Source organism: Dendrobates tinctorius, unplaced genomic scaffold (assembly GCF_039654945.1).
Source record: "Dendrobates tinctorius isolate UK_male_01 unplaced genomic scaffold, ASM3965494v1 ptg000007l, whole genome shotgun sequence".
Taxonomy (NCBI): domain Eukaryota; kingdom Metazoa; phylum Chordata; class Amphibia; order Anura; family Dendrobatidae; genus Dendrobates; species Dendrobates tinctorius.
Genome location: NW_027361675.1, coordinates 46,092,835 through 46,109,065, shown reverse-complemented (window position 1 = coordinate 46,109,065; position 16,231 = coordinate 46,092,835). Strand labels below are relative to the sequence as shown.

Genomic DNA, 16,231 nt, shown 5'->3' with positions numbered 1-16,231 from the left:
TAGGTCGAAACGCGTAGCCCCATCTCGTCCTGCTCTGGTGTGCTTATCTAGAGAGTTCAATGATGTGTTAATTTTAACTCTATCGAATAAAGAAGAATTTCTATGCAGCTGGAGCTAAATTCCTCCTTATTTCTCACTTGGGTAATAGTGATCACAAAATAATAAGTTTTCATGTATCCTTTAATAAGATGTGTAGTAGAGGGGTTACAAGGACACTAGACTTCAGGAAAGCAAATTTCCAACGGATGAGAGATGATCTTGGTGCAATTAACTGGGACGATATCCTGAGACATAAAAATACACAAAGAAAATGGGAGACGTTTATTAGCATTCTGAATAGGACCTGTGCACAATATATACCGTATGGGAATAAACATGTGAGAAATAGGAGGAAACCACTATGGCTAAATAGAGCTGTAAAGGGCGCAATAAGAGATAAAAATAAAGCTTTTAGAGAATTAAAGCAAGTAGGTAGTGATGAGGCATTAATTAAATACAGAAGATTAAATAGATTCTGTAAAAAGCAAATCAAGACAGCAAAGATTGAGACAGAGAGACTCATTGCCAGAGAAAGTAAAAATAATCCCAAAATATTCTTTAACTACATAAATAGTTAGAAGCTAAGAAATGATAGTGTTGGTCCCCTTAAAAATAGTCTGGGTGAAATGGTGGATGAGGAAAAAGCCAATATACTAAATGACTTTTTTTCAACCGTATTTACACAAGAAAATCACATGACGGGTAACATGATCAGTGATAAAAATTCTCCATTAAATGTCACCTGCTTAACCCAGCAGGACATACGGCAGCATCTAAAAATCACTAAAATTGACAAATCCCCGGGCCCGAATGGGATACACCCCCGAGTACTGCAGGAATTAAGTACAGTCATAGACCATTATTTTTAATCTTTAAAGATTCCATAATAACCGGGTCTTTACCACAGGACTGGCGTATAGCAAATGTGGTGCCAATATTCAAAAAGGGGACAAAAACTGAACTTGGAAATTATAGGCCAGTAAGTTTAGCCTCAACTGTGGGTAAAATCCTGGAGGGTTTTCTAAGAGATACTATACTGGAGTATCTGGAGAAGAATAACCTCATGATCCAATATCAACATGGGTTTACAAGGGACCGTTCCTGTCAGACTAATCTGATAAGCTTTTATGAAGAGGTAAGTTCTGGACTGGACCAAGGGAATGCAGTGGACGTTGTGTACATGGACTTTTCAAAAGCTTTTGATACGGTGCCACACAAAAGGTTGATACATAAAATGAGAACAATGGGGATAGGGGAAAATATGTGTAGGTGGGTTAAGAGCTGGCTCAGGGATAGGAAACAAAGGGTGGTTATTAATGGAGCACACTCAGACTGGGTCACGGTTAGCAGTGGGGTACCACAGGGGTCAGTTTTGTGCCCGCTTCTTTTTAGTATATTTATTAATGACCTTGTAGGGGGCATAGAGAGTAGAATTTCAATATTTGCAGATGACACTAAACTCTGCAGGGTAATCAATACAGAGGAGGACTATTTTATATTACAGGAGGATTTATGTAAACTAGAAACTTGGGCTGATAAATGGCAAATGAGCTTTAATAGGGATAAATGTAAGGTCATGCACTTGGGTAGAACGAATAAGATGTATAATTATGTGCTTAATTGTAAAACACTGGGCAAAACTGTCACTGAAAAAGACCTGGGTGTATGGCTTGACGACAAACTCACATTTAGTGGCCAATGTCAGGCAGCTGCTGCAAAGGCAAATAAAATAATGGGATGCATTAAAAGAGGCATAGATGCTCATGAGGAGAACATAATTTTACCTCTATGTAAGTCACTAGTACGACCACACTTAGAATACTGTGTACAGTTCTGGTCTCCGGTGTATAAGAAAGACATAGCTGAACTGGAGCGGGTGCAGAGAAGAGCGACCAAGGTTATTAGGGAACTAGGGGGTCTGCAATACCAAGACAGGTTATTACACTTGGGGTTATTTAGTTTGGAAAATCGAATGCTTAGAGGTGATCTTATTACAATGTATAAATATATGAGGGGACAATACCAAGACCTTTCTAATGATCTTTTTACTCTTAGACCTGTGACAGGGACAAGGGGGCATCCTCTACGTCTGGAGGAAAGAAGGTTTAAGCATATTCACAGATGCGGATTCTTTACTGTAAGAGCAGTGAGACTATGGAACTCTCTGCCATATGATGTTGTAATGAGTGATTCCCTAATAAAATTTAAGAAGGGTCTGGATGCCTTTCTTGAAAAGTATAATATTACAGGGTATATACACTAGTTTCCTTAATATTGCGTTGATCCAGGGAGCTAGTCTGATTGCCATATGTGGAGTCGGGAAGGAATTTTTTCCCCCAATGTGAAGCTTACTGTTTGCCACGTGGGGTTTTTTTTTTGCCTTCCTCTTGATCAACATGTTAGGGCAAGTTAGGAGGATATGGGTTGAACTACATGGACTTAAAGTCTTCCTTCAACCTTATTATGTTACTATGTAGGATGAGGGACATATATATGATTTGAAAGACGAACACTGGCATTATAAGACACACCTCCATTTAACATAAAAAAAAGAAGTTTTCTCTTTTTCTTCACCAAATTTGGGGGTGCGTCTTATAATCAGGTGCGTCTTATAAAGCGAAAAATACGGTATATTTGTTTTCTGTACATTATATGTGAACATGGTATGTGATGATATAGTATTTAATGGAGTTATGAAGAGGTTGGAAAAAGAAATGACATCACAATTCTTTTTTTTTTTTTTGTTAAATAATAGATCTTTATTTAGCTTGCAAAAACGCATGAAAATCCGCTTCAAAAATGCGTGGATTTTCACCTGCGTTTTCTGCCAAGAGAGGAAAGAATCTGCACAGAAAATTCCACAGGCAAATCCACAACGTGTGCACATACCATAACATGGTGCCTGCAGAACTGATGTGAGGATTGTCTCTCCTCCCTGCCCCTCCCCTCCTGGTCTAATGATGGCATATCCATAAGAAGTTTTTTAATTTTAGACTCTGGTTGAAACATTCAACTTGTCATAACAATTCACAATTTTTTTTTTAAAGCCTTAGTGACCATCAGCAGTTCACAGGCGAAAGAAACCATGTGTAATGTTTCTCAGATCTCAGAATAAAAAAGAAAGGTGTATTTTCCAACATTTCACCTTGATAAGTAAAGTCATCTCTACTAATGGCTATATTCATACTCATATGTACAATCCCTGCTGATGTAACATGTCTAATTCAGATCCAGTGACTGTAGTGGGTGCGCTTGTACACTGAGGGTGTGAGTTCCCAGAATGGTGACCCCTCTTCAGACATTTGGTGGAATTGTTTGCTGCTATTATCTTTTGTACAGTGTGAACCAGGATTTTATATTCTGTTCTTTGTAGTCTAGGATCCCACCCAGTAATGAATTTAAAATTGGCATGAAAGTGGAAGCTCATGACCCTCGAAATGTTACCTCCGTTTGTATAGCCACTGTTGTGGGAATCTCTGGAGCTCGCTTGCGTTTACGACTGGATGGCAGTGATGATAAAAATGACTTCTGGAGGTTGGTGGACTCTTCGGATATCCAGCAAATTGGTACATGTGAAAAAACGGGAGATATGCTGCAGCCACCCTTGGGTAAGAGGCTAGGTTTACGTCTTTACAGATCACTTTGTTAGCACTGAGAAGTAAAGCTGTGTTCACACACAACATTTTTGCTGCAGAAAAGAAGCTGTGTTTTACAGTTTCAGCAAAAGCTATCAGATTTTAGAAATCTCATGCACACGCTTGTTTTTTTTCTTATTCCTGACTGAATTTGAGAACCGCAGCGTTTTTTTCTTAAATCAGCAGCATGTCAATTCTTTCAGCATTTTTTGCACCCATAGAAAGCACTGAGAAAGTGAAAAAACACTAAATAAAATAACTAATATTTTGAAATTGTACTGTAGACAGTAGACAAATCATACATATAAGGCTAGTTTCACATTTGCGTTTCAGGGCGCAGCGACAGCCTGTGCACGTCCGCCGCTAAGCCCTGCCCCTGCTGCGCCCCCTCCGATAGCTCCGCCTCCAGGCGCATGACGCTGCATGCGTCATGCGTCCCCTATCTTTATCACTGAGGACGCAGGCAGTGCGCAGTATGCGTTTGGCGGCGCCTGCGTCCTTTTGACGGTGCGCCGAGCGCAACGAAATTGCAACAGATTGCGTTTGCCGCTGGTCGGTGCACCGTCAAAAGGACGCAGGCGCCGCCAAAACGCATACTGCGCATGGCCTGCGTCCTAAGTGATAAAGATAGGGGACGTAGGACGCATGCATCGTCATGCGCCCGGAGGCGGAGCTATCGGAGGGGGCGCGGCAGGGGGCGGCCGTGCGCAGGCCGTCGCTGCGCCCTGAAACGCAAATGTGAAACTAGCCTAATCTGCACTAAAAATGCAGAAAAAAGAGCAGGCTTTGGCTGCAGAAAAAAATGCTGGAAAAGCAATGCATGTGAACTTAGTCTGAAGGAGTAGGCTTGCAAAGCAAAATCAGTCATAGGGCTACATTTGAGGAGCTGTACTTTGTATTAGGGTAATGCAAACTGCTGAAGGCTAGTATTATTTATTAACTGATGTCAGGGACAGTGAACGACAGCTTACAGGCGTATAGTGTTGTTCTACGAGATGGCAATTGTAGTATAAGCTGGCATTATTTGTACATCTTGCACAGTTTTCATAGCCATATAGACTGGATAATTTGCAGCAGAGCAAGATTTACATACGTTTTACTTTAGTATACAGGAAGGGTAAAGAATGGAGCAATTATAGAATTGCAACATTTTTACAAATATGACATATTGTGTGTAGTTTTTTTTTCTATACCATATTTAAAATGTAAAGTAAATTAGAATCTGAGCATAAAAAGTGTAGCCTCATATTTGTAGTGATATTTCTATTCTCTCCCTGGAAGGATTCCGGATGAATGCCTCTTCCTGGCCTATGTTTCTGTTAAGAACGCTAAATGGAGCAGAAATGGCACCTGCCACATACTTTAAAAAGGTAGGAATTAAAAGTTCATGCTTTTTCTACAATTTTTTTTTTTTTTTTTTTTTAAGGGTTGAAATTTTCCTTAATTGTTCTCCAGCTAAATTAACAGACATTTACATCCAAATGGTTGACATCCATTTTAAACCACATGGACTTTAGCAACTAACTCTGATCTGCAAAAAAAGATGAAAATAGGACCAGCTCTGAGACTCGCTGACCTGGAATGGATCCATTTTTAAAACTGATGCATGAATGAATTAATGACACTCTATGGGTCCAAATCATGTTTGAGGAAAAAAAAACATCAAACGGACATATACAACAGATGTGTGAATGTAGCCCTTATAGGTAATTTCTAAGAATTAAAGTTATCCCCTATCCTTATGGACCCTATGAATAGGATAGAACTTGCTGATCATGAGAATTCCAATGATTTAAAATCAGAGCTCTGGAACCACAAGACCCGTGCTTTGCAGTCTCAACCTGAATAGTGCAGAGGTACGCATGCTCTGCTTCCCCTCCATTCATTGTCTGTGGGACTACTGATTATACCACTTGGCTAAGGCTGGAGTCACACATAGTGATTCACCAGCGATCCTGACAACGATATCAATGTGTCAGGATCGCTAGTGAATCGCTATGTGATCGCTGGTGAGCTGTCAAACGTGCGTCCCTAGATACCCGATATGTACGTTAGTTACCAGCTCCCTGCGTCAGCGCACTGGTAACTAACGTACACATCGGGTATCTAAGGGACGCACGTCCCTTGGATACCCAATGTGTACATTAGTTACCAGCAGATCGCTGGTCTCCCGCCTGTCACACGCAGCGAAGCGTGCTGGCCAGCGGGAGACCAGCGACCAAAAAAAAAGTCCTGGCCTTTCCTGCAGCGATCAGCGATACCGGCAGGGGGGCCGGTCGCTGATCGCTGTCACACACAGCGGTCTCGCTGGTGAGATCGCTATGTGTGACGGGGCCTTAACTCTTGTAGTCTCATAGACAATGAATGGAACAGTGGGTGAGCATGAGCACTAGCATCTCTGCTCCATCCAGGACGCATGTGCAAAGATCCATTCTTGTGGTTCCAGAGCTGTAATCATTATGTGTCCCAGCGCTCAGACCTCCAGCAATCACCAAGTTATCCCCTATGCTATGGATAAAAGATAACGTAATTTTTGGGGAGGAATAACATTTTATGGTGAGCTCTTATATAGTGGCTGAAAACTGCAGTGAAAAGTGGTTTTACTCTGTATCTATGCAATTTTCAAATCGATTGTTAATGCAGTTCTGTAGGTAAATGTCAATTTTACCCACAAATCCACATAGTTTTTAACAGTCAGTTGGAAAACGTCAAAGCAGTCGGTCTGAAATGGTCAAAATGTTTGTTTTCATCCTTTTCTGTGAGCTCTTTAAAAGCGCTACATTTTTTCAACATAGCACAAAATGTGTGCCAAAATATCTAGGGGTGACCATTTTTAAAAAATTTACGAATGATCAAATCATCTAGAAGACCCCCCCCCCCCCTCATCCTGCAAAATGGCAAACTTAAAAAAACAACAGTCAAACACATAAAATAGACTTCAAAAAAGACGCGAATTTAAATATTAAGACGCAAAAAGAAAAACTCCAAAAATTAGACCAAAATGGGAACAAATGCAGTAGTGAATCAGGTCCTTTTTGTTTTTTCCTTCTGAAGGGAGTCTCTAGGGGACAGTCTGTTACATCACCTGTAGATCGCTACACTATAACAGTGACCATGGTGGTGTGGTGTGCCAATCCAGATGGGCAACAGTCATTTCACACTATTTGTGCTTTCTGGCCTTTTATCTTTTTTGTGTCTTCCAGCTATTCAAATAGGGAAAAAAAACTAATTTCTATATATTTTTTTTTCAACAGGAACCACAAAAACCATCTCAGAATTTATTTAAAACTGGATTGAAACTGGAAGCTGTGGACAAAAAGAATCCATTTCTAATCTGCCCAGCTACAGTTGGAGATGTGAAAGGAGATGAAATATTCATCACATTTGATGGATGGAGGGGAGCCTTTGACTACTGGTGCAAATATGACTCTCGTGACATCTTTCCTGTCGGGTGGTGCAGTATAACTGGAGACTCTTTACAACCCCCTGGAAACAATGGTAGGTAACATGACTAACTGTACATTTAAGATGCAGTGATATTAAAGAGTCCATCCTAAGCTTTTGTTTTACGAACCTATAACAGAATGAAGATAGAGAATGATGTGTGTAAGATGTTTTGTTTTTTTTTCTTTAGATCCTTTTTTTGTGGAAGATGTAAATTATAAGTGTGAATGAAATTGTGAAGTTTTGTGACTAATGCTCAAAGAAGGGCAACTGTAGTGCTTGTAGAAAGTGACTGTACTATATAAACACACCACTAGGTGGTAGTGTACAAGAATAAGTGAACAGGTCTCTCCTTCGCCTCCTATAACTATAGCCTGTGCTGTGTAAATCTGGGCATCACATAGTAAGCTCTAGTAAAGCATAGATGGTCGGTCATTTACATGAGAAGAGTACAAAAAGCAAACTTAGACCTTAGGCCATGTGCACATGATGCGTTTTTTATGCTTTTTCGCTGCATTTTTTTACGCACTGAAATGCTTAAAAACGCAATGGAATACTAAAGCAAGGTAATGCAATGACAAGCCTAAATTGTTGTGCACATGATCCGTATATTCCCGTCCGTATTTGCAGTGTTTTCCTTTCTGCAGCATGTCAATTCTTTTTGCGTTTCTGCAGCGTTTTTGACTCATTGACTTCCATTGAGCCAGTCAAATCTGCAGCAAAAACGCAGGTGTAAAAAGGCTTGTGGATTTGCTGCGTATTTGCTGCCACAAACGCTGCAGAATTGTCTAAGGAAATGATGTCAGAAGGAGGAAGAGTGTGTGAGCCGAGAATATGTGCGCGTCTGTCTGCGGGGGTGTGTGTGTGTGTGTGTGTGTGTGTGTGTGTGTGTGTGTGTGTGTGTACCCATGCAACGAACAGCCCATAGCGATTGTACTTAGGCATCGTCTGATAGGACTACTACTCCCATACTCCTATCCGGCTATGTCTGCTGTCACATATAACAGAGAAAGCATGACCCGATGATGGGAGAATAGTCTCGTCGTATGGCACCTGAGTGCAATTGTAAAAAAAAAATAAAAACATTGACATAAACACGTACATATTCACATACATATACATACTCACTGAACACATAATCCCCGACACCCGCGTCTCCTGCAAGCAATCAAAAATAATAAACCAACATATACTCCCTGTCCGCCGCAGTCCATTTAATACCGAGTGCCCAACGTCGATGTCACCCACCCGCTGGCGATACACTGACAGGAGGTAATCGCTTCCGCAGTGTATCATTGAGCCGCCGTGAGAGTTCGCCGGAGTACATCAGCTGATCACCTCCGGTGCTCTCTCTTACGGCATAACTGCGTGAGAAAGTTCTTGCACAGCGGTAGTGTCGTAAGTGAGGGTACTGGAGCTGATGAACTCTGGTGAACGCTCACGGCAACGCAGTGATACACTGCGGGAGCGATTACCTCCTGTCAATGTATCGCCGGATAGAGCAGTCACATCTCCCGATGTTCTACATGTGAGATCGCCGTGGGACACACGGTATTAAATGGACTACGTCGGACAGGATAGTATTGTATGTTTATTATTTTTTGGTTGTTTGCAGAAGATGAGGGCTTCGGGGATTAGACGTTCAGTAAGTATGGTTAATTTAGATTCAATAAAGGAGTCTGTGTGATTATATCAAATAAAGGACTTTATTCTGGCTGCGTCTTTATTTACCATATAACTATAGGATTAGTAATGGATAGGTGTCTTATAGACTCCTCTCCATTACTAATCTGTGGGCTTGATGTCACCTGTCAATACAAAGGTGACATCAACCCCACTTGCTACTGCTACAGTGCAAGTGGGAAGAGTGAGGCTAAGTGCCAGAATTGGTGCATCTATAAGATGTGCCATTTCTGAAGCAGCTGGGAGCTGATATTTTTAGCCGGGGGTGGGGGGGGGGGGCAATATACATGGCTCCTTCCCAGGCTATTAATATCAGCCCACAGCTGTCTGCCTAGCCTTTGCTGGTTTGATTTTATTGGGGGACCCCATGTCAATTTTCTGGGGTTCCCCTGTAAAGTAGCCAGAAAAGGCTAAGTAAACAGCTGTGAGCTGATATTAATAGCCTGGGGAGTGAGTACAGCCCCAGCCTCCTTTGACATCAAGTTTGAGACTCCTCTCAAACAAAATATCACAGGAAGTACAGTAAAAAACACATTTGCGGATTGGCCTGCGGAATTTTCTGCACAGAATCTGCCTCTCTTGTCAGAAAACGCAGGCCAAAATGCTTGCGGATTTCATGCGGAATTGTTGCAGATTGTCATGCGTTTTTTATGTGCGGTTTATCTGCGGATTAGCCTGCGGTTTGACACCTATACAATGGAACAGGTGTAAAACCGCTGCGGAATCCGCACAAAGAATTGACATGCTGCGGATTAGAAAACGCAGCAAATCCGCAGCATGTGCACAGCGTTTTTTGTTTTTCATTGATTATAACGGTACTGTACACCGCAGCAGAAACTGGTGCGGATCCGCAGGACCAAAACCGATGCGGATCCGCAGCAGAATCCGCAGCATGTGCACATACCCTAGCTCAATGGGTGCAGAAACGCTGCATTTCTCCACAAAGACTTGACATGCTGTGGAAAATAAAACGCTGCAAATCTGTGCGTATTTTTCTGCAGCATTTGCACAGCAATTCTCAAATTCCCATTGACTATCATTGTTACTGTATTATACTGCGGATTTGATGCAATTCCGTACGTCCAAAACGCTGCGGAAACGCATCAAAATCCACATCGTGTGCACACAACCTAAATGTGTGCACATACCCTAATGGAATTTGTACACGTTGCGGCTTTGCCTGTGGAATTTTCTGTGCAGATTCTGCATCTCTTGGCAGAAAATGCAGGTAAAAATCAGCGCCTTTTTATGTGGTTTTTGATGCCTTTTTATGTGGATTTTCATGCGGATTCGTATACGTTTTTGTAAGTTAAATAAAGATCTATTATTTAACAAGAAAAAAAGAATTGTGATGTCATTTCCTTGTCCAACCTCTTACTTTACATACTCCATTCAAGAATAATGTTTACACACACAGATAGATCTATAGGTAGATAGATCGATCTACACTACCGTTTAAAAGTTTAGGGTCACTTAGAATTTCTTTATTTTTGAAAGAAAAGCACAGTTTTTTCTAATGAATCTAACATCAAATGATTTAGAAATACATTCTATACATTAATGTGGTAAATAACTACAGTATTGTAGCTGCAAACGTCTGATTTGTAATGCAATATCTTCATAGATATATAGAGGCCCATTTCCAACAACCATCACTCCAGTGTTCTTATGGTACTTTGTGTTTGCTAACTGTGTAAGAAGGCTAATGGATGGTTAGAATACCCTTGAAAACCCTTGTGCAAGTATGTTAGCACAGCTGAACACAGTTTGGCTGATTAGAGACGATATAAACCTGACCTTCCTTTGAGCTAATTGAGAATCTGGAGCATTACATTTGTTGGTTCCATTAAGCTCTCAAAATGGCCAGAAAAAAAGAACTATAATGTGAAACTCGTCAGTTCTTAGAAATGAAGACTATTCCATTCGAGAAATTGCCAAGAAACTGAAGATTTCCGACAACGGTGTGTACTACTTCCTTCAGAGGAGAGCACAAATAGGCTCTAACCAGAGTAGAAAGAGAAGTGGGAGGACCCGCTGCACAACTGAGCAACAAGACAAGTACATTAGAGTCTGTAGTTGTAGAAATCGACGTCTCACAGGACCTCACAACCGCCCCAGAAATGGCGCATCTCTAAGATGCGCCAATTCTGGCACTTAGCCCCTCTCTTCCCAATGCGGTGGCATATTGGGTAATATCTGTGGGGTTGATGTCACCTTTGTATTGTAAGGTGACATCAAACCCAGCTTAGTAATGGAAATGGGGAGGCATCAATAAGATACCTATCCATTACTAATCCTATAGTTGGTAAATGGTTAAATAAACACACAGCCAGACTAAAGTATTTTAATGAAATAAAACACTACACAGTTTCCCATTTTTATTGCACTCCTAATTCCTGCGACGCCCTCAATCACCTGTAAAAAATAAATAAATAAACCAATAGTATACTCCCTGTTCCGACGTAATCCATTTACTAACGAGTGTCTCACGATGATCTCCCCTATGGAGCTGTCAGATCAGGAGATATGACCCACTCCATAGGGCCTCCAGTGACGCACTGACAGGAGACAATGGCTCCTGCAGTGTTATCACTGAGGGTTCACTGGAGTTCATGCTCTCACTTTACGGCGATGCTGTGTGAGAATTTTCCCACGTAGCGGTGCTGCAAGTGACAGCATGAACTCAGGTGACCTCTGACGGCGTAGTGATCCACTGCGGGAGGATACCTTCCGTCATTGTATCACTGGAGCTCCTGGAGAGCGGTCACATCTGCCGATCTGACAGCTCTTCATAGGAGATCATCGTGGGACAATCGTTATTGCATGGATTATGTCGGAACAGGGAGTATACTATTGCTTTATTATTTTATTTTTTTTACAGGTGATCAAGGGTGTTGGGGATTAGCTGTATGGTGAGTAGGTATTGTAAAAAAGCAAAATACAGAAAAAAAGCCGACCAGAAATCCAAAATAGTTCAGAATAATATAAATTTTATTAGTATAGCAGGTTTAAAAATAATATAAGATCAATGTAAAATATTAAAAGACAAATGTCTGTGCTCCTGGACGCGCGCCCTCCCCAGGAGACCAGGAGCACATTACTTTGTAAGTCACCTTATGATATTGGCGGTATATATTTATTAGTTGTTCCTAGATACACTTACTCATGGTCACATAGTGTGTAATGTGGACACACTGACACCTGGTGGTGTCTCTTGTACTTTACACTTTATTATATTGTCACCTGTACATTTTTTCAAATTATATGGTTTTTCACATGCACTTTATATATAGTTATTGTCTAATTTTTTTGTGCAATATATATGATGTGTTTTTGACATTTTTTATGACTTTTTAACACCTTACACGGTTTTTCACTGTGATGTAATCCACATCAATTTACTATATACAAACTGGACAGTAGCGCTCTTGTAGTAGCATACAGACATTTGTCTTTTACTATTTTAGATTGATCTTATATTATTTTTAAACCTGCTTTACTAATTAAATTTATATTATTCTGAAATATTTTGGATTTCTGGTCGGCATTTTTTCTGCGTTTGTTGGTTTTCCGACTGTCCATTTGTCCACTAAGGTCCATTTTTTCAGCAGTAGAGCTAACAGGTGGTGTTTTGAGATATAAGATTTGATTTATAGTATTCACATATAAACAACCTCGCTGTACTCTAATTCAGGGTCCCCTTTTCTTGTTATTGTTGAGTATGTACTGTGTATCTGTGGGTTTTTTTACAGTTGAACACAGTAGCCGGATGATGGGACTACTAATGTCCCATCATCGCCTACCTGTCACTGTAGCAGGCATAGCCGGATGGGACTAGTAGTCCCATCGGAAGAAGCCTGCCTACATACAGACCCACACACACGCAGCGCCGCAGACCCCCTGCATACACACAGACCCGCAGACACCCACACACATATACCCGCACACGAACTGACACACATTCTCTGAACACACAACTCCGCCCACACACAGTTTCCGCCCACACACTCTTCCTTCTCCTGATCTGCAGCGTTTCTCGCATGCAACTCCGCAGCAAAACCGCAGATCTTTTTAAATCTGCAGTTTTGCTGTGGATTTGCCTGACTCAATGGAAGTCAATGGGTGCAGAAACGCAGCAGATCCGCAAAAAGAAATGACATGCTACGAAAAATAAAACACTGCAAATCCGTGCGTATTTTTCCGCAGCATGTGCACACCAATTCTGTAATTCCCATTGACTAATATTGGTTGTGTACTGCACTGCAGATTTGATGCAATTATGCGCGTCCAAAAACGCTGCGGAAACGCATCAAAATCCGCAAGGTGTGCGCACAGCCTCAGAGATTAGGTAGATAAGGAAACGTGCAGAGTGTTGTGTAATAAAGGAAATTGCAATAGGAGTTAGGGTGTAAAGATAGATACAGTCATATGTTAAAGTTTGGGCACCCCTATTAATGTTAACCTTTTTTCTTTATAACAATTTTGGTTTTTGAAACAGCTATTTAAGTTTCATATATCTAATAACTGATGGACTCAGTTATATTTCTGGAGTCAAATGAGGTTTATTGTACTAACAGAAAATGTGCAATCTGCATTTTAACAAAATTTGACTGGTGCAAAAGTATGGGCACCTCAACATAAAAGTGACATTAATATTTCGTAGATCCTCCTTTTGCAAAAATAACAGCCTCTAGTCGCTTCCTGTAGCTATTAATGAGTTCCTGGATGAAGGTATTTGTGACCATTCCTGTTTACAAAACCATTCCAGTTCAGTTAAGTTTGATGGTCGCCGAGCATGGACAGCCCGCTTCAAATCATCCCACAGATGTTCAATGATATTCTGGTCTGGGGACTGGGATGGCCATTCCAGAACATTGTAATTGTTCCTCTGCATGAATGCCTGAGTAGATTTGGAGCGGTGTATTGGATCATTGTCTTGCTGAAATATCCATCCCCTGCGTAACTTCAACTTCGTCACTGATTCTTGCACATTAATGTCAAGAATCTGCTGATACTGAGTTGAATCCATGCGACCCTCAACTTTAACAAGATTCCCGGTGCCGGCATTGGCCACACAGCCCCAAAGCATGATGGAACTTCCACCAAATTTTACTGTGGGTAGCAAGTGTTTTTCTTGGAATGCTGTGTTTTTTAGCCTCCATGCATAATGCCTTTTTGTATGACCAAACAACTCAATCTTTGTTTCATCAGTCCACAGGACCTTCTTCCAAAATGTAACTGGCTTGTCCAAATGTGCTTTTGCATACCTCAGGTGACTCTGTTTGTGGTGTGCTTGCAGAAACGGCTTCTTTTGCATCACTCTCCCATACAGCTTCTCCTTGTGCAAAGTGCGCTGTATTGTTGACCAATGCACAGTGACACCATCTGCAGCAAGATGATGCTGCAGGTCTTTGGAGGTGGTCTGTGGATTGTCCTTGACTGTGCTCACCATTCTTCTTCTCTGCCTTTCTGATATTTTTCTTGGCCTGCCACTTCTGGGCTTAACAAGAACTGTACCTGTGTTCTTCCATTTCCTTACTATGTTCCGCACAGTGGAAACTGACAGGTTAAATCTCTGAGACGACTTTTTGTATCCTTCCCCTGAAAAGCTATGTTGAATAATCTTTGTTTTCAGATCATTTGAGAGTTGTTTTGAGGAGCCCATGATGCCACTCTTCATAGGAGAATCAAATAGGAGAACTACTTGCAAGTGGCCACTTTAAATACCTTTTCTCATGATTTGATACACCTGGCTATGAAGTTCAAAGCTCAATGAGGTTACAAAACCAATTTAGTGCTTCAGGAAGTCAGTAAAAAGTAGTTAGGAGTGTTCAAATTAAGAAAATGATAAGGGTGCCCATACTTTTGTACCGGTCAAATTTTGTTTAAATGCAGATTGCACATTTTCTGTTAGTACAATAAACCTCATTTGAATCCAGATATATAACTGAGTCCATCAGTTATTAGATATATGAAACTGAAATAGCTGTTGCAAAAACCAAAATTGTTATAAAGTAAAAAGGTTAACATTAATAGGGGTGCCCAAACTTTAACATATGACTGTATTTAGAAAATACATTTTAGGTGTCGGACCACCCCTTTGATGCAATCTTTACTAGATCTATTTGAACAGAATATTTTGCTGTAATACTTGGAGCTATGGAAAATGGGAAAGATGTCCAATTTCTCTAAAATAAATTGTGCCTATAATTTGAGTAAGGTACAGAAAGCAATCATTGTTTTGTAGTGGAATAAAACTACGAAGACTACTCTAGATAAAGAATAAGGAAAATATTTAATGTATCCTAACTACTGTAAAATAATCACAAAAGCTCTCCTGGAAATGTTTAGTTTATGCTTTTGAAATATGGGAGCGGAATTCATTTCATCTGCTGCACCGTTTAGATGTTTAGCCTGTGGTTAAGGTGTGACTGACAGGAAAGGCCTCAGTTCTGTCCTAGGACTTTATTTTATCTAGGGCACCAGTGGTGACCCAAGCTACACCTAAAATACCAAACTCTGATCTATTCTGCAGATTTTTATTAAAGAAGTACTAATTGCTGGTGACTTGGGGTCATTTCTTGAAGAAAATTGACTTCTGGCTCTTATTGGTTAACTATGTACTATTTTCAACATCAAGGATTCTGACAAAATCCCTGAAAGACTGTAATCCGATGGGCAGGGTTGTGGAGTCGAAGTCATGGAGTCGGTGTCGATTTTGGTGCAGTCGGTATAAAATGGACAGACACCTAAAATATATAATAAGTTGGGTACTGTAATACAATGCAGGATGGGCTGTAAATGTTTTTATAATAATTTGGGAAAGTTATAAAATGTCCTATAAATATCTATTCTGTTCCTGATCTAAGGATCTGGGCTTTTAGCTGAGATGAATCTGTGCTGCACTTTATGCACATGCTCAAAGTGAGGGAGTACTAGAGGTTTGGAGGCAGGGAAATTGAGAAGTCTGAGGTTTGGCTTACCGTCTCCACAACCCTGACGATTAGTTCCGTTGAGGTTTCGTCGAGGTTCCCTTTACTTGTTATTATTATTTCTTAGGCGCCAACTAGGGTTGATCCATTAGGTTTTGGGAATCTCACATCTGAACCTCCCATCAGACACATACAGTACAGTCATGGCCAAAAGTTTTGAGAATGACACAAATATTATATTTTCACATGATCTGCTGGCCTCTGGTTTTTATGTGTGTTTGTCAGATGTTTTTATCACATACAGAAATATAATTGCAATCATATTATGAGTAGCAAAAGGTTATATTGACAGTTAGAATGAGTTAATGCAGCAAGTCAATATTTGCAGTGTTGACCCTTCTTCAGGACCTCAGCAATTCTCCCTGGCATGCTCTCAACCAACTTCTGGATCAAATCCTGACTGATGGCAGTCCATTCTTGCAAAATCAATGCTTTTAT

General features: G+C 40.7%; 1 protein-coding gene across 4 annotated transcripts in view; it reads left to right on the top strand.

The window, feature by feature from the left end:
- Positions 1-16,231, top strand: part of SCML2 (Scm polycomb group protein like 2) — a 163,840-nt gene that overhangs the window by 105,621 nt on the left and 41,988 nt on the right. For 3 of the 4 annotated variants that reach the window (XM_073574195.1, XM_073574178.1, XM_073574187.1), the window contains exons 4-6: positions 3,413-3,647; positions 4,956-5,044; positions 6,929-7,172. In XM_073574195.1, coding sequence (XP_073430296.1) covers positions 3,413-3,647; positions 4,956-5,044; positions 6,929-7,172 — 568 coding nt within the window. The remainder of the gene's footprint in view (positions 1-3,412; positions 3,648-4,955; positions 5,045-6,928; positions 7,173-16,231) is intronic. The other variant, XM_073574205.1, reaches the window with a different exon arrangement.